The sequence below is a fragment of the Rhincodon typus genome, chromosome 1, assembly GCF_021869965.1.
Source record: "Rhincodon typus isolate 14 chromosome 1, sRhiTyp1.1, whole genome shotgun sequence".
In the NCBI taxonomy this organism is placed as follows: domain Eukaryota; kingdom Metazoa; phylum Chordata; class Chondrichthyes; order Orectolobiformes; family Rhincodontidae; genus Rhincodon; species Rhincodon typus.
Window position 1 is genome coordinate 17,627,920 of NC_063332.1, and position 21,677 is coordinate 17,649,596.

At 40.9% G+C, this 21,677-nt stretch overlaps 1 protein-coding gene across 3 annotated transcripts in view; it reads right to left on the reverse strand.

Annotated features, from left to right (window-relative positions):
• Positions 1-21,677, reverse strand: part of LOC109923508 (catenin alpha-2-like) — a 437,044-nt gene that overhangs the window by 336,658 nt on the left and 78,709 nt on the right. For all 3 annotated transcript variants that reach the window (XM_048602775.1, XM_048602784.1, XM_020523539.2), the window contains exons 4-6: positions 2,940-3,106; positions 2,529-2,648; positions 925-1,191 (exon numbers count right to left, since the gene is read on the reverse strand). In XM_048602775.1, the coding sequence (XP_048458732.1) occupies positions 925-1,191; positions 2,529-2,648; positions 2,940-3,106 (554 nt within the window). The remainder of the gene's footprint in view (positions 1-924; positions 1,192-2,528; positions 2,649-2,939; positions 3,107-21,677) is intronic.

A 21,677-nucleotide genomic window follows, 5' to 3' on the forward strand; every position in this document is an offset into this window, starting at 1 on the left:
ATCAAACTCATCCAAAGCTTGGACAGGACAATGGATTGTTTACGGTAAAAGATTGTATGCTTAAATCAGCATAAAAGAGAAATGTTCCTTTCTGTTGTTCAAGGTCCAAGCTGCTTGCAAAATTAATTATAAGTTAATAGTACAAATCTTAAATTAATATCATTATATGCTTTTCAGCTATTAATTGGAAATTAAAAGTTTTTTCTTAATCATTATTGATCTGTACGGATTGTAACAGTGCAAAAATTCAGATACATTCAAAAGTTTCAAACTTAGGTCAGTAAGTAAATAACATTGATAAGGTGAAGACTGCAAGCAATTTGTTACTATTTTAGCTAATCCTCGTGCCCGTCTGGTTACAAGTCCAAATCCTTAAGTAAACACTTCAGTGCAACAATGCAATTCAAATCAACACAAAGAATTCTGGAAATGTTTGTCAGTATCTGTGATGAGTAAATTAGAGTTACTTTTCTGGTTCATGGGATAGAGATCACAGCATTTCTTTATTTTTAACCAGAGAGAAAAGGACACAAACATATTATTAGATCTCACTTTTCCTTGTAACTGTAATCAAACTCAACACCTATTAGGATCCAAGATTTTGAATGCTGAATAAAACTAATTCCCTGAGCAAAGAAAATCTGTTGATCATAAATTGCGCACTGGAAATTGTGCATGAACATGTGATCCAAATCCTCATTCCTAATTAAAAGACATGAACACAAGTTGCTGTGACTGGAAGACACGAATTAGCATACAATTTTTAATTGTTCAGCTAAAATATGGGATAGGATAGGGTAGGGTGTGGGTCTGGGTGGGATGGTCTTCAAATGGGCCAAATAGCCTGCTTACACACTGTACGGATTCTACGGATTCTATTCCGTGGAAATCCAAACATCTTGGCATAATGTCCAAGGTACTTACATCAAATTCATTCAATGCTGCAGCCAGCTCACCAATGCCAATTGGTCCATGTTTGTCATCTGGCACTGAAGTAGACTGGGCTGCATTCGAAATTCCAGCAATAGCCTCTTGTACTTGTTTGAAGACATAATCGCGATTCACTCTGGTAGCAGCTACATCAGGGTGTCGGAGAAATGCTTGGGAGGCAGTATAGAGCATTGTTGCATTCTTCTTCAAAGCACCCCGAGCTGCTGCCATTTCATCCCTCGAGTGAAGATCTTTCAGTTCCTGCAATTGGGAAACAAAATCAGTTATGTACACCTTTTTAGCAGTTAACGTTTTTTGCTTCTCTGCTAAGAGATAGATGGCAAAAACTGTTGGGCACAGTGGTATTACAATTTAAGAGCATTAATGCTAACACCAAGAATGCTGATAGTAAGAGATTCAGCAATGAATCAAGGGGAGATTGTTAGATTCTCTGTTGTTGGAGACGGTCTTTGCCTGCTACTTTTGTGGTGCAAATATTACTTGCCACTTCACAGCCCAAACATAGTCAAATGTTGCGACTTTTCTGTATTTGAACACAGTATCAGAGTTCTCGCAAATGTTTTAATCCATTTATTCACATAATATGGTGATGCTGGTTAAGCCAGCATTTATTGCCTATCCCTAACTGCCTGTGTGGGAGTTCTTTTAACATGACCGGGCATTGCACACCAACTACCACACAGTCTGGGCAAATTAAGGTGTTGGTCCACTGTTTGAGATAACTGATAACCCAAAACAGCAATTCTCACTACCCAAATTAACCTATTACTTTCCTGTGACACCGATTTCTGCCTAAATATAGCTCTAATGCTCCACAAGCAGTAGCAATAACTAGCCCTGAACCCTGCTGAACTCTCACTCTCTTGCCTCTTTTTCAAAGAAACCCTGCAAGTTCTCCAACCTCTTGCTCTTTTTTAAACTCATCCTGTAGTCCTTTGACGTCTCTCTCTGGATTCTTCTTTTACTCATTCTTCTAACTGGAACTGACTGGTGTTGAATGTCTACAGGGTCTACTTTTGTCTATTCTTCTGACTGATGGTTACTATGTACAGACCCAGGGTCCTCATCCTCATCCCCAGGCCCTTCTTTCACTTGCTCTTCACCTACAGAGTGGTGAAAGCATGGAACTTGATACATCAGCAAATTGTAGCGATGAAAGAATTGAAACATCAATGGGTAAACCAGATTAGCATGCGGGAGAAAGGAAAGGAATAGAAGGATCTGTTGATCAGTTAAAGGAAGAGCAGTGGAAGGAGAATTGTGAGGTGTATAATCACTGTTAGGGACATGCTCCACCAAATGATCAGCTGCTGTAGTGTAAATACTCTGTAATTTTGTAGCAAGTCTAAGCAAATGGAAAAAATAAATACTGATTCATTCCAGTCACACAAATTTGAATTCCCTACACTTAATTACCTAACTATACAGATTTTTTTTTAAACTAGGCTACTTCTCTTGGTTAGAAAACCTTTAAATTTTCCACTGAGGCTGCTAGAAAATTAATCTAACTCATTTGGTGCTCTCATCTTAGCAAAATTACATACTGTGTACGATGAACACAGCATTTTTTGTCATACCTGCTGTCTTCTAGCAGCCACATAATTTAGTTTGACCATCTCCTTCCCGAATTCCTTGAAGCGACTGGCCAGATCCTGCTCATTGGTGGCATTCTTCACAGCATCCAAAGATTCCTCTACCTGTTAATTGTGGTTTAGACATAATGCCTTAAGTTGAAATGCACTATTTTATAAATGCTAAATTTGTGTAAGGATCAAGTCACACAATGTTATAAATAAATATTGAAACATTTCATAGAAGCTTGGGTCAAAGCTTTTATAGTAATAATATTTTCTCTGTCTGCTCATTTAACTGACACGTGCAAGTAACATTTTTATTGTCAGTTTATGAATTACTGTAATGTGTGAATGTTAAGACAATTAATATGTTAAAACATGATTAGCTATTTGAAATCTTCAGTAAAATCTTACAATTTTTAAATGAGTTAAAAGCCTCATGACATCCGCCATGTCAGCAAGGATCAACAAACGCGTTACTCCAGAAAGCAGAGCACGGGCTGCCCGAACCATGGTTCCACGCTTTACGGAAGAGCAGGGATCTTCTGCAAACTCTGCAGATGCAATTCTCATACTTTCTCCTAGAGAGAGAAGATAGAAACACAGTTAGAAATGAATTAATTTCACAGTTGCTCATAATTCAAGACTCAAAAAATCCAAAGGACTTCACTGTATTCTTCATAACTCGCCAACATTCCTACTATGCCCTGACATTTTTAATTACTCATTCAGGCAGCACATTCAATATTTCTACAATTTAGGAGCAAATTACTGCAGATGCTGGAATCTTGCACCGAAGACAAAAAATGCTGGAAATCGCAGCATTTCGTCAGAGCTGACATGAAGTGTGGAGGGGACAGCATTTGTATAAACTCAAAACATTAGCTTGCTCTCTCCAAGGATGCTGCCTGACCCGCTATGATTTCCAGCATTTTTTAATCTTCAGTTTCACATTTTTACCATCCTATTGGTGAAAGAATTCTCTCAGATCTCCTCACCTGAAAAGGTCTGCCCTCTGGACTTGGACATGTTTGCCACGGGGAAGAGATTCCCTCAATCTACTCGGTCTGTATCTCTCAAATTTTGTATATTTCAATCAGATTCCTCCAAAGAAAACAAATCTTTCACTTCATAAAATTTCCCCAGGCCCAGCTGACATATTGTACAATTTACAACCAAAATCAAGTCTTTACCTTGCCATTTTTTTAAAAAAGTGTTCATTCATTCATTCAGGGATTTGATTTGATTTATTATTGTCACATGTACTTAGGTACAGTGAAAAGTTTTGTTTTGCATGCTGTACAGGCGGATCATACCAAAGATCATAGGGTGACAGAACACAGCGAGGAATATAAAGTTATGGCTGCAAAGAAGGTGTACTAAAAGCAAGATCAATATTAGATGTGAAATTTGAGAAGTCCACTCAGGAGTCTAATAACAGACGTGAACAAGCTGTTCATAAACCTGTTGGTACGTGCGTTAAATCTTTTGTATCTGATGGCAGAGGTTGGAGATTATAACTGGGGTGGAAGGGGTCTTGGACGATGGCTGTCTTGCCAAGGCAGCGAGAAGTGTAGATGGAGTCAATGGATGGCAGGTTGGCTTGCATGAGGGGTACGTTCACAACTCTCTGTAGATTCTTAGAGTCCTGAGCAGAGAGGTTGCCAAACCAAGCCGTGATGCATCCAGATAGAATGCTTTCTATGGTGCATTTATAAAAGTTGGCGACAGTGTAGGTTCTACTCTCTGGAAGAGCATCTTTGCTCATCCCTAATCGTCCCCGAGAAGATAAGCAGTCTTCTGAACCACCGCAGTCTATTTGGAGTACATAACCCACGGAAGGGAGTTCCAGGATTCTGATACTGTAATTCTGAAGGGAAAGGTAATTGATAAATGACTTAACATGGTTGGCTTTAAGGCACTACCCTCAGGAGTGCCTGTAGAGAACTTCAGGAACTGAGGTGACTGACTAGCTACTACAACCACCTTCTTTTATGATATCAACTAGCAGACAGTATTCCCAGATTCACATTGACTCTAGTTGTGCTACAGCTCCTTGATATCAAAAGCTGTCACTGTCACCTCTGGAATTCACCTCTTGTCTGTGTTTGGACCAAGGCTGTAATGATCAAGAGATTAGTGACCCTGGCAGAACTGAGCATCAGTGTGCTGGTTATTGCTAAACAGGTCCTGCTATAGCACTATTGATGACCCCTTGCATTACATTCTTGATGAACAAGAGAACAGTAATTGGCCAGTTTAGATTTATCCTGCTTTTTATTCGCAGAGCATACCTGGACAATTTTTAAATTTCCACATAAGTATTACAGTGTTGTAGCTGTATTGGTACAGCTTCACTGGAGCCCAACAAGCTCTGGAGCACAAGCCTTCAGTACTACTACAACCAGAATATTGCCAGGATCCAGGGTGTTTTCAGTATTCAGCACCTTCAGTAATTTCTTGACGTCACATGAATATGGATATATAATCTTGGTAACATGCTGCAAATGCAATCAACTCATTACTGTATTTCAGAATATTCAATAGATCATATCCCCTCATGTGATCTTCATCAATATTGAAAGATTGTACACAAGATGACGGTTAAATAGTAGGTGAACGTAAACAGGAAAAAGTTTTATTTTTCCATGTACTTTGCAGCGGAGAGTCAGCTTCAAAACTTATGAACGAGATGTATAGGTTGGTATTTTCCGGATATTAAAAAACAGAAGTAAGTTTAATATAGAAACAAGAACCAATAATAGTGCTGATATAATTTATCAGTGACCTAATTTGTATGTGCAAATATAATTGTCCCCAATTAGGATTATTTACATTACAAAGACAGAGGTTGAGGGGGGACCTGATTGAGGTCTACAAAATCATGAGAGGTATAGACAGGGTGGATAGCAAGAAGCTTTTTTCCAAAGTGGGGGCCTCAATTACTAGGGGTCACGATTTCAAAGTGAGAGGGGAAAAGCTTAAGGGAGATATGCGTGGAAAGTTCTTTACGCAGACGGTGGTGCGTGCCTGGAACGCATTGCCAGCGGAGGTGGTAGAGGCGGGCACGATAGCGTCATTTAAGAGGTATCTCGACAGATACATGAATGGGCAGGGAGCAGAGAGGTACAGATCCTTGGAAAATAGACGAGAGGTTTAGATAGAGGATCTGAATCGGCACAGGCTTGGAGGGCTGAAGGGCCTGTTCCTGTGCTGTAATTTTCTTTGTTCTTTGTAATTACATTTAATAGCAATTTTAATGCCGCAACATCATGGCACTTCAGAGTTCCATCAATACAATAACATTCAGTATAACCAATTTAGAACAAAAAAGAACAATGAACAGCTCAGCACAGGAACAGGCCCTTTGGCCCACCAAGACTACACCGCCACGATACCTTTCTGAACCAAAAACCCTTTCACCTCTATGCAATCTGCACCCTTCCATTTCCTGCTTATTCATATCTGTCAAGATACCTCTTAAAACGTTGCTATTGAATCTGCCTCCACCTCCTCCTCCAGCAGCGCATTCCAGGCACTTAACACCCACTGTGTAAAAAACTGGCCTCTCCAATCTCCTTAAGCTTTCCCCCTTTTACCTTAAAAGGTACATCCCCTACTAATTGACATTTATAGCCTGGGAAAAAGGATCAGACTATGTATTCTGTACATGCCTCTTAATCTTGCAAACTTCTATCAGGTCGCCTCTCATCCTTTGATATTCAAGTGAAAACAAACCAGTTTGTCCAATCTCTCCTCATAGCTAATACCCTCCAAACCAGGCAATATCTTAGCAAACCATTTCTGTATCCTCACCAAAGCCTCCACACTGTGTACAGTTCTAGTCACCACACCACAAGAACAAGAACAATCTTCCAAATGTAGCCTACTAAAGATTGTGCAGCTGCAACATGACTTGCCAATTTTTATACTCTAAGCCCCAACTGATTAAGACAAGCATGCTATATCCCTTCTTGACCACCTTATTCACTTAATTTGCCACTTTCAGGGAACTGTGGACCTATGCATCTGGATCCCTCTATATGCTGATGCTACAAAGAATTCTGCAATTTACTGTAATCTTTCCTCCTGCATTAGATCTTCCAAAATGCATCATCTCGCATTTGTTCGGATTAAATTCCATTTGCCATTTCTCCACCCAAGTCTTCAGGCTATTTGTTACGAAAAAAACTTGAAAAACATTATATTCACATTATTATTTGAGTTTGTGATGTGTTTTGGCAGGAAGAAATACTTTTCAAATCAGACTGTCAACATTGCTTGGATCACTTATTCACATTCACTTCAAATAGTGCAGTATACTGTAATTTGAAACAGAACTTCAGCTTTATGTCAGATACATCATTAAAATTTTATGCATACAGATTAAGGTTACTCGAGATAATCTTTGAAATCATCCTTCGCTTCAATTTTTATATTGCCTAAAAAAAGTAATTTAAACCCTCTTGGATTCCAAGATAGACCCACAGCGCAGCGACTCTTTGCAAGCTGTTCCCAGCAATCATCTAACATTTTTTACAATCGTTACCTTGATGTACTTAAGGTATGATTTGGCTGGACAGCACACAAAACAATACTTTTCACGATATCTCAGTAGATGTGACAATAATAAATCAAACTAAGAAATATTAAAATAAAGAGCTCAAACTTACTACCTATCATAGAACATAGAATATAGAACAGTACAGGCCCTTCGGCCCACGATGTTGTGCCGACCTATTATCCTACTAAGGTCAATCTACCCTGCATACCCTGCATTTTACTATCCTCCATGTGCCTATCCAAGAGTCGCTTAAAAGTGTCTAAACTGTCTGACTCCACTACCACTGCCGGCAGCATATTCCACACGCCCACCACCCTCTGCGTCAAGAACCTACCTCTGACATCTCCCCTATACCTTCCTCCACTCACCCTAAAATTATGCCCCCTCGTAATAGTCATTTCCACCCTGTGAATAAAGTCTCTGACTATCCATTCTATCTTTGCCTCTCATCATCTTATAAACCTCTATCAAGTCACCTCTCATCCTTCTTCGCTCCAGTGAGAAAAGCCCTAGCTCTCTCAACCTTTCCTCACAAGACCTGCCCTCCAGTCCAGACAGCATCCTGGTAAATCTCCTCTGCACCCTCTCTAAAGCTTCCACATCTTTCCTGTAATGAGGTGACCAGAACTGAACACAATATTCCAAGTGTGGTCTAACCAGAGTTTAATAGAGCTGCAGCATAACCTCACGGCTCTTAAATTCAATTTCCCTGCCAATGAAAGCCATCACACCATACGCCTTCTTTACAACCCTATCAACTTGGGTCGCAACTTTGAGGGATCTATGGACGTGGACCCCAAGATCCCTCTGTTCCTCCACACTGCCGAGAATCCTGCCATTAACCGTGTATTCTGCATTCAAATTCGACCTTCCAAAATGAATCACTTTAGGTTTATTAAAAAAAAAACAAACATTTGTTTCTAACATGGTAATCCCCCCGTTACAATCAAAAATTAATTTTCTGCATTTCAAAAAGAAAATATTTAATATAACAGCTCTTCAATCCACTTGGTTGCCATTTCTGGAGGAAAATTCATTTATGGCTATTTTCACTAACCCTTTCTAGTTTGGTTTCTCTGTAGTGGCAGTAACATTTGGGCTTTCATTAGTATTAATATTCCATTTGCTGACAAAAACTAAACACTGTAAATATAAAGGTGGGGCAAACAGATGGTTACATCTTGTTTTGCCAACACTATGGGGCGGCACGGTGGCTCAGTGGTTAGCACTGCTGCATCACAGCGCCAGCAACCTGGGTTCGATTCCAGCCTCGGGTCACCGTCTGTGTGGAGTTTGCACATTCTCCCTATGTCTGCATGGGTTTCCTCCGGGTGCTCCAGTTTCCTCCCACAGTCCAAAGATGTGCAGGTTAGGTAAATTGGCCATGCTAAATTGCCCATACTGTTCAGGGATGTGTAGCTTAGGTGGGTGACAGGAGGATTGGTCTGGGTGGGATGTTCTGAGGCTTTCAGTGTGGACTTGTTGGGGCAAAAAGTCTGTTTCCACATTATAGGCATTCTATGATCTAGTAACATCTCATCCTGTAAAAACAATTTATCTGCAGAATCATCAGTATTAACTGCTAATGGAGAATAAACAAAGAGTGGCAGTTCTAAATAAGGATCAGAATTATATTTATGCTATTGACTAACTCTTCCTAAGACAGAAAATCAGGCTTAAGCAGCATGGATACCATTCTTTAAAAAAAAATGTGTAAGGCAGGTTGTGGTATCATGCAAGATCAGAGCTGCTAATTCAGGCAATATTCATTCATTTGAGCAATTTTTAAAATTCACAGAAGTCTCAAAAGAATAGAATTTTCAGCCAAATTTTGTATTTTGACTGTACATTCGAGCTCCAGCAATCATGCAATTTAGCTTAAACCTCTCATGGAGTTAGAGATTACAGCACGGAAACAGACCCTTCGGTCCAACTCATCTAATGCTCCAGCAAAAGCAATCCAAGTTTGTCCAACCTAATAGCTAACACAATACAATCCAGGCAACATCCTGGTTGCATGTTGGGTCTTCTCTCATTCTACTTTTTCTCTTTGTAAAAACCCCATTCAGGTGCATGAAATGGATTTTAACTGAAGCTACGGCAGCAGAGTGGATTGCTTGGATTGCTTTCACTAGAGCTTTGGAGTTTGAGGGGTGATCTGATAGAAGTATATAAAATTCTGAGAGGCATGGATAGGGTGGATATTTGGAGTCTCTTTCCCAAGGAGGAAATGTCAATGGCCATGAGAGATGTTGGATCAGCCATGGTAAAGCAGACACAAGAGGCCTAACAGCCTATTCCATAAATCCATAAGAAATAGGAACTTGAGTAGAAAATGGTGTTTTAAAAAACAGTTACTTGCAACTGCAATATGTCTCTCTGTATGGAGGCAGTATCCAATACTCACTATGCAGTAGTGAGCAGGATTTTTTGTATTCAGTCACAGGATGACGACGTTGCCGGCTGGCATTTAGTTCCTATCTCTAATTGCCCTGGGGTCTGGAGCCACTTGTAGGCCAGATGACAGTTTCGTACGTTAAAGGATATAAGTGAACCAGATTTGGCTTTTCCCTGACAATTGGCAATGGTGTCGTTGTTGTCATTGGACTCCCAGTTTCAGATTTTTACTGAATTCAAATTCCACCATGTGCCGTGGTGGGATTTGATCTCAGTCTCTGGATTAATAGATTTAATGCCATTAGGCTGTCTCCTCCCCTAGAGACTAACTGATCCGGAGAACAACAGGATTATTTCAGTTTCAGTAGAAGAATCTGGAATCCACTAGAATACTTTTGGAAACACCTGGAAGAGGAACTCCTAACCAATACTTTATGATGCTACTTGTGTCATTATTGAAGGTAGCAAGTAAGATGCGAGTTGGTTGATCAGTGTGCTTTTATCCCTCAAGAGCGAAAGGTAGAGTGGTGGTGGAGGGTTGCTTTTTAAACTGGAGGCCTGTGACCAGCGGTGTGCTGCAGGGACTGGTGCTAGGTCCACTGCCTTTTCTCATTATACTAAATGATTCGGTTGAGAATATAGTTGGTTTGATAAGTTGCAGATGACAAAAAATTGGAGGTGTAGTGGACAGCGAAGAAGATTCCTCCAGAGTACAGTGGGACCTTGATCAGATAGGCCGATGGGTTGAGGAGTGGCAGATATAGTTTAATCTAGATAAATGTGAGGTGCTGCATTTTGGAAAGACAAATCAGGGCAAGACATACACTTCATGATAAGGGGAGTGTTGCTGAACAAAGAGACCTTGGAGCACAGGTTCATAGTTCCTTAGAAGTAGAGTTGCAGGTAGACAGGGTAGGTGAAGAAGGTGTGTGGTCCGCTTGCCTTTGTTGGTCAAGACATTGAGTAGGAGTTGGGAGATCTTGTTGCGGCTATACAGGGCATTGGTTACGCCACTTTTGGAGTACTCCCTTCAATTCTGGTCTCCCTGCCATAGGAAAGTTGTTAAATTTGGAAGGGTTCAGAAAAGATTTACAAGGATATTGCCAAGAATATTGAGCTATAGGGAGAGGCTTAATAAGGCTGGGGCTATTTTCTCTGGTGCATTCAAATAAACCTGTTGGACTAGAATCTGGTGTCGTGTGATTTTTGACCTCTGCACTCCACCCCCCACCCACCCTGCCCTGCCCCAGTCCAACACTGGCACCTCCATGTCAAGGCTCCTTAACAATAACTGCGGCCTAGTGCCAACGTTGGGAGAGTTATTTCACAGACTAGTCAAGTAAAAGTCTGATATGGTCATCCTCATGAAATCATACATTACAGACAATTTCACAAACATTATTATCCTTGAATATGCCCTGTCCCACTGGCAGGACAGAACCAGCAGAGGTGGCAGCACAGTGCTCTACTGTCAGGGGCGAGATGCTCAGACAGTCCAGCATTGACAGTCTCATGGCATCCGGCCAAGTGTGTGCAAGGAAACTTACTGCTGATTACCAAAATAGCATAGCTTTTGTCAAGTGCACTCAATTGAGTGCAGTGAAAAGTTTGTAATGTCGCCCCTCGGCGCCTCTTAGGTACAGGATACCTAGGTACAGATCCTTTAAATGTTGTTACAGAATTGAAGTAGTGAAAAGAAAAATAGACTAGCACGGGAACACAGAGTTTAAAAGTCCAGAATGAGAATAAAAAGTGTCTTCAAAGTACTCAAGTTACAGTCTTTTTTCACCAAGTCCTGAAGACCGGCAGGCTTCAGAACAAGGTCTCGCTGCCTCCACATACCGGCTTCCACACAGGACTTGCCTCTAGAACCCGTCTCTCCAGCCGGCCTGGGCTTGCTCTGCTCCCACTCTGGGCTCCAGCTGTGACCCAGCTCAGTCTGCGCTCGCCCTGCTCCAGCCCTGGCCACAACTTGCTTCCAGGACACGACTTGAGCTTGCTCTGCTCCAGCTCAGGCTGTGGCTTGCTTCTGGGACCTGGTCCACGCTCACTCTGCTGCTGCTCTACGCTCTAACCGCGACTCGCTTCCAGGACGCAGACTGTGGTCACGCTGCTCCCGCTCCGGAACTCAGCCAGGAGCTGATCTTGTGAAAAGGCCCCAGTGCCACAAATGAGGCAATTTCAGGTTATGAATAGGAGGTTTAAAAGTATTTAGCAACTGTTTATAAACCATCCCCGTACCCCCACCTGTTCCAGCACTCCCTCCGCATTCATTCATTCCCACCACCTGCAGGTTAACCACCCTCCCTGTTCCCCAGCCCCCAAAACACTCCTCCCTCAGCTCATGAGCCAGCACTCTTCCACGTTTAACTCCACTTAGAGGCGGCACAGAATCCATTCTGGGTGAGTGACTTCAACGTGCATCACCAAGCCTGATTGAGTAGCATCATCATCATCTAAGCCCACAGAATCCTAAAGGATGCGACTGCTAGACTGGGTCTATGGCAGACAGCGAGGGTACAAGAAGGAAAAATCTACTTGACATCATCCTCACCAAATCAACCTGTCACAGATGTTTCTGTCCATAACAGAATATAATGCAATGAAAAGTGATGTACTTTCAAAAGCAAAATTGAAAAGAATATGTTTAAATAGCAAGGGAGTGAGAAGTGTTTGCATTCAGAGGAATCATGGTTTATTTGTACATACCAGAACTATGAGTAACAGTCAGTCAGTCAGTCAGTCAGTCAGTCAGTCAGTCAGTCAATCTCATAAAAGATGGCCACCAACGTCTTAGCCAAAAAAATCCTAAACTTGAAATGAGCCTGGTGAAGATTTTGTCCCCAGTCTTTGAGATAGACAAACAATGCTTTACAGTTTTCTTTAGGTTTACAAGACTACACCAAAAGACTATTACTACTGGTAAATTTTAATTTCTTGATACAATGGCCACATCTACCAATGTTTTTGCATTAGGTACAAAGCATGGGCCAGGTTAATGGTAGTGAAGAAATATTTTTCATGCTTTAAGATAACAATTGTCCTTCCAATAAATATGGATTTCAACCCCTCAAAAATATTACCCATGTAGAAGTTGATCTTCATTTTCCTGAAACAACCATCATATTGTGTAAATCACAAGAAGTTCAGGCACAGGTATAGTAAGCATTTAGAAAAGCAACTGATATAAGCTTTTGTTATAAAAGGATCAGAGTATGGAATAAATAAATCTTAATACAATTACACACTTCTTAACCTAGACAGAAACATATGCGCCTTAAAGAGAATGCAATTAAGATTCACAAGACGGATTTTTTTTTGTTTATTCATTAACCAGACAAGGGCATCACTGGCTGGCAGCATTTATTGCCCATCCCAAAAATCCCAGAATGTTTTGAGAAGTATGGGAGGAAATTACCAGAGGGCAATTCAGAGTCAACCTCATTGCTGTGGGGCTGAAGTCACATGTAGGCCAGACATGGTAAGGATGGCAGCTTCCTTCCCTAAAGGACATTAGTGAACCTTGTGAATTCTACTGAATTCTTGCACTGAGGGGATTATCGTATGAAGGGAAATTGAGTAGACTCGGTTCATGCACCTTAGAATTTGGAAGAATGAAAAGTCGTCCCATGAAAACATGCAGAATTGTTAAGGGGATGGTAATGCAGAGATAGGTTGTATTTCCCCAAATGGTCTAGAACTGGGGTTCATAATTTGGCCATTTGGGACTAAGATGAGAATGTTTGGAATTTTCTGTGGATGCTCACTCATTGAATATATTCAAGACAATGATAGCTAGATTTTTTTGGATACAAAAGGAATCAAGGAATGTTTTGCATGCTGCAGGAATATGTTTAGGCAGATGATCAGCCATAATGATCAAGCAGGTTGGAAAAGCCAAATGGTCTATTCTTTCTCCTTGTATTTTTCCTTCAAAATTCAGCCCCACAATCTGTTTATCTATACTAAAGCTAGAAATGAATTCACTAAACTTTTTCTTGTACAAGTGGTTCTTATTAGGTGTTCTCAAACTTTCATAATTTTGTCTTTATCTGCAACATGTTTCTAGGCCATTCAATTTCTAGAAATAGTCAGTTTTTATTTAAACAAAAGAAAAATACTGCTGATGCTAGAAATCTAAAATAGAAATCAAAAATAAATGCTGGAAATATTAAGCAGACCAGGCATGTGTCTGATCTATCCTGTGCAGTTATAATCTTTAATGTCTCATGTCACCTCAAAATCTGTGTCCTTCTAAATGCTCCAATTTTTTCAAACGTTTCTCCATATTTGTACTTCTTCAAAGGAGGCCACATTCCACCACGTCTGCACTGTACTCTCTAGAACACCTCAAAACCATTCCTGATTGGAGCCCAATACTGCACACAGAACTCCAAGACATTCCGTAGCCAATTTTTACGTCTTGGCTAATTAAGCTTGAGCTTCTGCCTTTAATATGCTGTGAATCTAACAGTGCAAAACACTCAGTTCTTCAACACCAAATCTAGCTTGGTCCAGAATATAAATATTCTTTTTTGAACTACTACACTTCACACTTAATGTCACTAAATTATATTTAGCCAATTGTCCTTTCTTGTCAATATCACTTTGAAATCTCATAAAATAGGTCTTAAAGTGTTAATCCTGAGAAGTACTTCAGCAAGTTATTGTCATATTTTCATAAACAGTGGTTCACAAAATTTAATGATGTCGCAGGAAGAATTGACTAACAGCATAATTAAAGGCATCTTCCGCTCTCAACATTCATGCAACCAGAAACCTTTGTTTGCCCAGAAACACACCTGTATGCAAATAAATTGAGATTAAGTTCTTTCTATCATAAATAACCTCTGATATGCAAAAGTGTTGTTTGTTTAAATTTAATGTATGAAGCTTGTTTCAAATCTCTCTGAACCCCTCACTTTGGACTAAAACCTGAAATCAGTGATTTGCTACAAGGAAACACTAGAACTGTATCCTCTGGAGCTTAGAACAGTCAGATATTACTTAACTGAATCACAAAAGATCCTAAGGGAACTTGACTAGATTTTTGTTGAAAGGATGCTCCCTCTTGTGGGAGAATCTAGAACTAGGGATCACAATGTAAAAATAAGGAGGGGTGCCCCCTTGAAGGCATATGAGGAAAAATCATTTGAGTTTCAGCACCTTTGGAATTCGCTTCCTCAAAAAGGCAGTGGATGCAGAATCTAAATATTTTTAAGGCAGAGGTAGATAGATTCTTGATCGCCAACAGGATGAAAGATTATCAGGGGTATGCAGGAATGTAGAATTAAAATCCCAGAATGTTTTGAGAAGTATGGGAGGAAATTACCAGGCTCCTTGCAGAAGTATTTGCATCATCCATAACCACAGGAGAGGTGCCTGATGACTGAAGGGTGGCTAATGTTGTACCCTTAAGAAATATTGTAAGAAGAAACCAGGGAACTACAGACCTGCAAGTCCGACTTCGGTTGTGGGTAAGTTGTTGGAGGTGATTATAAAAAAATAGGATTTATGGGCATTTAGAGAGGCAAAAGTGGATTAGTGATCGTCAGCATGGTTTTGTGAGAGGAAAATAGTGTCTCACAAACTTGATTGCATTTTTTGAGGAAATTAGCAAAAGATTGATGATGGCAGAGCAGTAGACATTGTTTATTTGGATTTTAGCATGGTGGACAAATGAGCAAAGTTAGGTCACATGGGATTCAGGGTGAGCCTGCCAATTAGATACAAAATTGGTTTAACGGCAGGAGACAGAGTAATGGTGGACGGTTGTTTTTTGGACTGGAGGCCTGTTACCAGTGGTGCTCCACAGGGATCAGTTCTGGGTCCTCTTTTGTTTGTCATTTATGTAATTGATTTGGATGAAAATATAGAAGGCGTGGTTAATAAGTTTACAGATGACACTAAAATTGTTAGCATTGGAGACAGTGATGAAGGTTTTCTAAGGTTAAAGGAATCTTGATCAAATGGGTCAAATAGACTGAAAAATGGCAGATGGAATTCAATCTGGATAAAGGCAAGGTATTGCATTTTGGAACAACGAACAAGGGTAGGGCTTATACAATTTATGATAGGGCCTTGGGTAGTATTGTAGAACACAGGGACCTAGGGGTGCTGGTACGTAATTCTTTAAAGTTTGCATCACACATAGAAGGGATGGTTAAAAAGGCATTTGGCACACTTGCCTTCATTGCTCAGTCCTTTGAGTATATTATTTGGGACATTATGTTGAGGTTGTACAGGACATTGGTGAGGCCTCTTCTGGAATTCTGCTGAACTTCTGGGAGTCTTCCATAGATCTCCCAAAGATCTCCCAAAAGCCCACGTGAGAGAGGAGCAGATACTAGAAAGGTGTGGAAAAAAAAGGCAAGGTAGTTGTGGTGGGTGACTTCAACTTTCCTCTTATTGATCATAGATCATAGAATCCCGACAGTGGGAAACAGGCCCTTCGGCCCAACAAGTCCACACTGACCCTCAGAGAATCCCACCCAGACCTATCACCCTATAACCCACCTAATCTACACATCCCCAAACACCACAGGCAATTTAGCATGGCCAATTCACCAAGCCTGCACATCTTTGGACTGTGGGAGGAAACTGGAGCACCCAAAGGAAACCTTTGGGGAAAATGTGCAAACTCCACACAGACAGTCACCCAAGGGTGGAATCGAACCTGGGCTCCTAATGCTGTGAGGCAGCAGTGTTAACCACTGAGCTACCATGCCGCCCCATGGGCATTATTGACTGAGACTCCCTTAAAGCCAGGGCTCGGATGGAGAGCAATTTGTTGGATATGTCCAAGAGAGCTTTTTGAGAGAGTATGTTGACAATCCAACCAGAGAGGAGGCCATACTAGACTTGGTATGAGGGAACGCACCAGGACAGGTGATCGATGTTTCAGTCGGAAAGCTTTTTGGCCTTGAGACTATAACTCCATAACATTGAGAAGTCACGGTCAAGGACAACAATGGCCCTCCGGTGAGGGTGTTTAATTGGACAAAGGTCAATTACATCCAAATTAGACAAGAACTGGGAAATGTGGTTTGGGAGCAGTTATTTGAGGGAAAATCTACATCTCACATGTGGGAGGCTCTTAAAGACCAGTTGATTAAATTGCAGGACTGAAGGATAGGAATGGCAGGATGCAGGAACCATGGATGACAAGGGAAATTGTAAACTTTGTCAAAAGAGAAAAGGAAGCATATGATAGGTGTAGGCAGCTACAAACTGACAAAGCCCTGGAGAAGCACAGAGAAATTAGGAAGGTTAAAAGGGGCCTTTAGCAAACAGGGTTGAGGAGAATCCCAAGGCTTTTTATGCATATATTAGAAGAATAATATACTCCCTCATGGGCAAAGGAGGGAAGTTATGTGTGGAGCCACAGGAAGTGGGAGGGATCCTCAGTAAATACTTTGTATCGGTATTCACTAAGGAGAGGACATGACTGATGTTGAGTTGAGGGATCAGTGTGTGAATACTGTAGAGAATGTCAATATACTGAAATATTGAAAGAGGAAGTTTTAGGTTTCCAAAATTGCATTAAGGTAGGCAAGCGACCAGGGCCAGATGGGACCTATCCCAGGTTGCTGTGAGAGACAAGGGAAGAAATAGCTGGGGCATTAGCAGGTATCTTCACATACTCGTTGACCACAGGCGAGTCTCCAGAGTGCTGGAGATTAGGCAATGTTGTTCCCTTGTTTAAGGAAGGAAGCAGGGATAATCCAGGAAATTATAGGCCGGTGAGTCTGACATCTGTGGCGGGGAAGCTCTTGGAGAAGATACCGAGGGACAAGATATATGCCCATTTGGAAGAAAATGGACTAGTTGGTGACAGGCAGCATGGTTTTGTATGGAGAAGGTCATGTCTCATCAACCTGATCAAATTTTTTGAAGAGGTGACAAAAATAATTGATGACGGAACAGCTGTGAATATAGTTTATATGGACTTTTGTAAGGCATTGATAGAGTCCCATATGGCAGATTGGCACAAAAACTAAAAATTACATGGGATTCAGGGTGGGCTGGCTAGATGGATGCAAAACTGGCTTGGTCATAGAAGATGGAGGGTAGCGGTGGGAGGGTGTTTTTCAGAATGGAGACTGGTAACTAGTAGCATTCCACAGGGATCAGACTTAGGTCCTCTGTTGTTTGCAATATATATGAATGATCTGGAGGAAAATGTGGGTGGTCTGATCGGTAAGTTTACAGATGACACGAAGGTTAGGGGAGTTGCTGATGTGAAACGAATACAACAGGATGTGGATAGATTGGCAACTTGGGCACAGAAATAACAGATGGAGTTTAATCCAGACAAATGCAAGGTGATGCATTTTGGAGGATCAAATTTAGGTGTGAATTATACTGTTAATGGCAGAACCCTTAGGAACATTAACATACAGATGGATCTAAACATGCAGGTCCACAGTTCCCTAAAAGTGATAAATTTGATTAAGGCCGCATTTGGCATGCTTGCCTTCATGAGCCAGGGCAAGAAGTCCAAGAGGTGGCAAAACATGTTGCAGCTATATAAAACCCTTGTTAGCCCGAATTTGGAGTACTGTGCGCAGTTTTAGTCGCCACACTACCAGAAGGACATGGAAGCTTTGGAGAGAGTGCAGAGAAGGTTCACCAGGATGTTGCCTGGTCTCCAGGCACTGGTTATGAGGAAAGGTTAAAAAAGACTAGGATTGTTTTCACTGGAAAGACGGCAGCTGAGAGGAGACCTGACAGAGGTTTACAAAATTATGAGAGCCATAGATAGGATGAATAGTCAGAGGTGTTTTCCCAGGGTTGAAATTTCAATTACAAAGGGGCACAGGTTCAAGGTGAGAGGGCAAAAGTTTAAGGGAGATGTGCAAGGGAAAAGAGTTTCGTGCAGAGAGTGATAGGAGCCTGGAATGCACTGCCATAAATGGTGGTGGAAACTGGCACGTTGGCAACATTTAAGAGGCGTCTGGGTGGTTACACAAATAGGGAGGGAAATAGAGGGGCCAAATAAGGGCAGAAGGTTTGTTTTTAAATTTAGTCAGGGCATGATGGTCGGCACAGGCTTGGAGGGCCAAAAAGTGCCTGTTCCTGTGCTGTACTTCTCTTTTGTTCTTGTTCTGTTTGCCCAGTTATAGAGAGGGTATTATCAAGCTGGAAAGGGTTCAGAAGAGATTTACCAGGATGTTGCTGAGTATGGAAGGTCTGAGTTATAAAGAAAGGCTGGATAGGCTGGGACCTTTTTCCACTAGAGCGTAGGAAGTTGAGAGGTGACCTGATAGAATGAGAGGTATAGATCGAGTTGATGGTAGTTGTCTTTTCCCTAAGTTGGGGAATTTCAAGACTTGGGGGCACATTTTTGAGAGAGAAGAGAAACATTTAAAAAAGACATGAGGTAATTTTTTTTGGTTTACACAGAGGGTGGTTCACGTGTGGAATGAACTTCCTGAGGAAGTGGTGGATGCAGGTACAATTACAACCTCTAAAAGACATTTGGATTGATACATAAATGGGAACGGTTTGCAGGGATATGGGCCAGGGGCAGGCAGGTGGAACTAGTTTAGTTTGGGATTATGTTCAGCATGGACTGGTTGGACCGATTGATCTGTTTCTGTGCTGTATGACACTATGACTTCATGACTCTGTAAAATTAAAATCAGATCCTCCATGATCCTCATTGAATGGTGGACTGTGCATTGTGGGCCACACAGCACGCAACATTCAGAAACCTTAAATCTCAATTCTTAATGTGTTACCCTCTGTTGTAAAATCAGCAAAACCAAAATCTTTCACCAGCCCCCAATCCAGGGCCTATCTTTAAACCTCCAATTTTTAGTTACTAATGGGGAAAATTTCCAAGTTTTTGAACACTTTCCGTACCTCAGCAGTTATCTTTCTTAAAACGTCACCATCAAAAAGGAGATCCAGCACAGAATTTGTTGTTCAACTTTCTATTTTTCCAAACTGAATCAAACCTGGTTGATATTTAGATCATTGAAATTCTCCACAATTACTCTACTTTAGTTCCTGCATTTCTCAGTAATTTGATTATGTATATGCTTTTCTATTTCACTCTATTTGGATGTCTGTAGTATATTCACAGCATTATTGCCCCTTTCCTGGTCTACAATTCATCCAACTGACTTCATTTGACACTTCTTCAAACTTAAATATTCCTCCTCACAAGTCATTTATTTCAACTGATGTGGCAAATTCTGCCCCAACTCTTTCTCATCCCATCCAAAAACCCTGTAACCAAGAATGTTGAGTAACAATTCTTGTCCTTAAGCGGCATTTCAGTAAATCGTACTTTGACCTGTGTCCTTGGCTTATCCTTCTTAGGTAGAGAAAAGCTTGTTCAATATTTGTTTTAGAGTAAGGACAAGGATTTTTTCCAGAATTAAAAGCAGGATGCATTTCCTCAAATAAAAAAGGGATGTGAAAATCAGGACTCATCCCACTGCGCGTCACTGCGCACTAACCAAAGAAAACCGAAGGGAATTAACAAGCATGAATCAGTCATGACTACAGTATGTCCTCACTTAACACAGGAATATCAGTTGGTCAGTCTCTCAAGCCTGTTCTGCCATTGAGATCATGGCTGATCTGTAAGTTAACTATTTATTAACTACATGCCTTTGGCCAATATCGCTTGACATCTTTACTTAAAATTTTCTCAGATTTATAAGGTCACATATGGCACCATCTTAGGCACAAAGGTACCCAGGAACAAAAAAATTCAGGTACAAAGTATTAAAAGAAACTAAGTTTAAAAAAAGTTAAACATTACAAGCCTTACATAGAGTAAGTAGAAAATAAAGAATTAAAGGTAATAGCTCACATTAAAGTCCTCCTTAATATAAATTAGAAAAATAAAAGCAACAAAGTTACATGTTCAACAGTCTGACTGCTTGCTGGACCCGCAATCTCCTCCACTTCGCTCACTCTCCAGGAGACCTCAGCTGCCTATTCTCACCACCCCAGATACCAGGGGACCTCCCTCGCCGCTCACTCCTCCTGCATCAAGCTGCGATACCATCGCCACTGCCAATGCCACTGAACTACCATTTGTAGAAAAGACTTCCAAACCTCTAACACCGTGCAAAAGTGCATCCTAACATTTCTCCTGAATGGTCAGGACCTAGTATTTGACCATATACCCTACTTCTAGAATCGCAATGAGTGGAAATAGCTTATCTTTATCTGCCCTGTCTCTCTTGAAGCTTCAATCAAATCACTCCTGAACCTTCAAAATTCCAGAGAAAATGTGCTTACTTGGTGTAATCTTTCCTCATAACCCCTGAAGTCCAAGTATCATTCTTGAAAACATACATTGCACTCCCTTCAGGGCCAATATATCGTACTAAGGTGTAGCGCCCAAATATTCTCATATTACTACAAGTAGGGTTTGACTTAGCATTGTTTCATTTTAATGTAATTGACAAAGTGTCTAAAAATTTGGTTAATACTGTCAACTGCACTTTAACGTCATTACATTCTTCATACACAGATGACCTTTCCCCTAGACCTTTCTCCATTGCTCTCAGTCTCTTTCATCCCACTGCTTCATTTGCCTCTCCCGGCCTTTTTAACTCTCTCCTCCCGTTCTTACTTCAGGATCTGTTCTTCTGCTACTCCATCTCTTGACTCCAGTTCGAAGATTGCATTTAAGTCCTGAGGTCCATCTCGTGGTAGAAGCAGATAATTCCAGGGCTTCCACCACCAGATGGAGCCTCATCAACCTAAAAGAACCTCACTGTCCGGAAGTATTTATTTTAAACTTGTCATTTTTTTATATTTGGTGATATGTTATTTTACTATTAATTTTAGCTAGAAATGCAGTTCAGAACTGGATAAGCTGGTCTCTACTGTAATTGCTAGATATCTACAGATCTGAAGATATTGCAAGCAGCTTTATCACAGTTGTCACCAAGCCACCTCTATTCATTCTATATTCCTAGTATTCTTTTCTCCCCATTTTCTTTTCTCCTTTTGCCAACACACAGCTCCAACATTTTACAAGTGGTTGTGAAGTATTTTGAGATTTCTTGAGGTTATAAAAGCCAATTAATGCAAGGTTACTTTTTTCTGTTCTTTCAAACTGAATGAGGAGCACAAAAAGTAATTTTCAAATCGACTTCAATGGAACTATAGGATACATAGAACATAGAACATTACAGCGCAGTACAGGCCCTTCGGCCCTC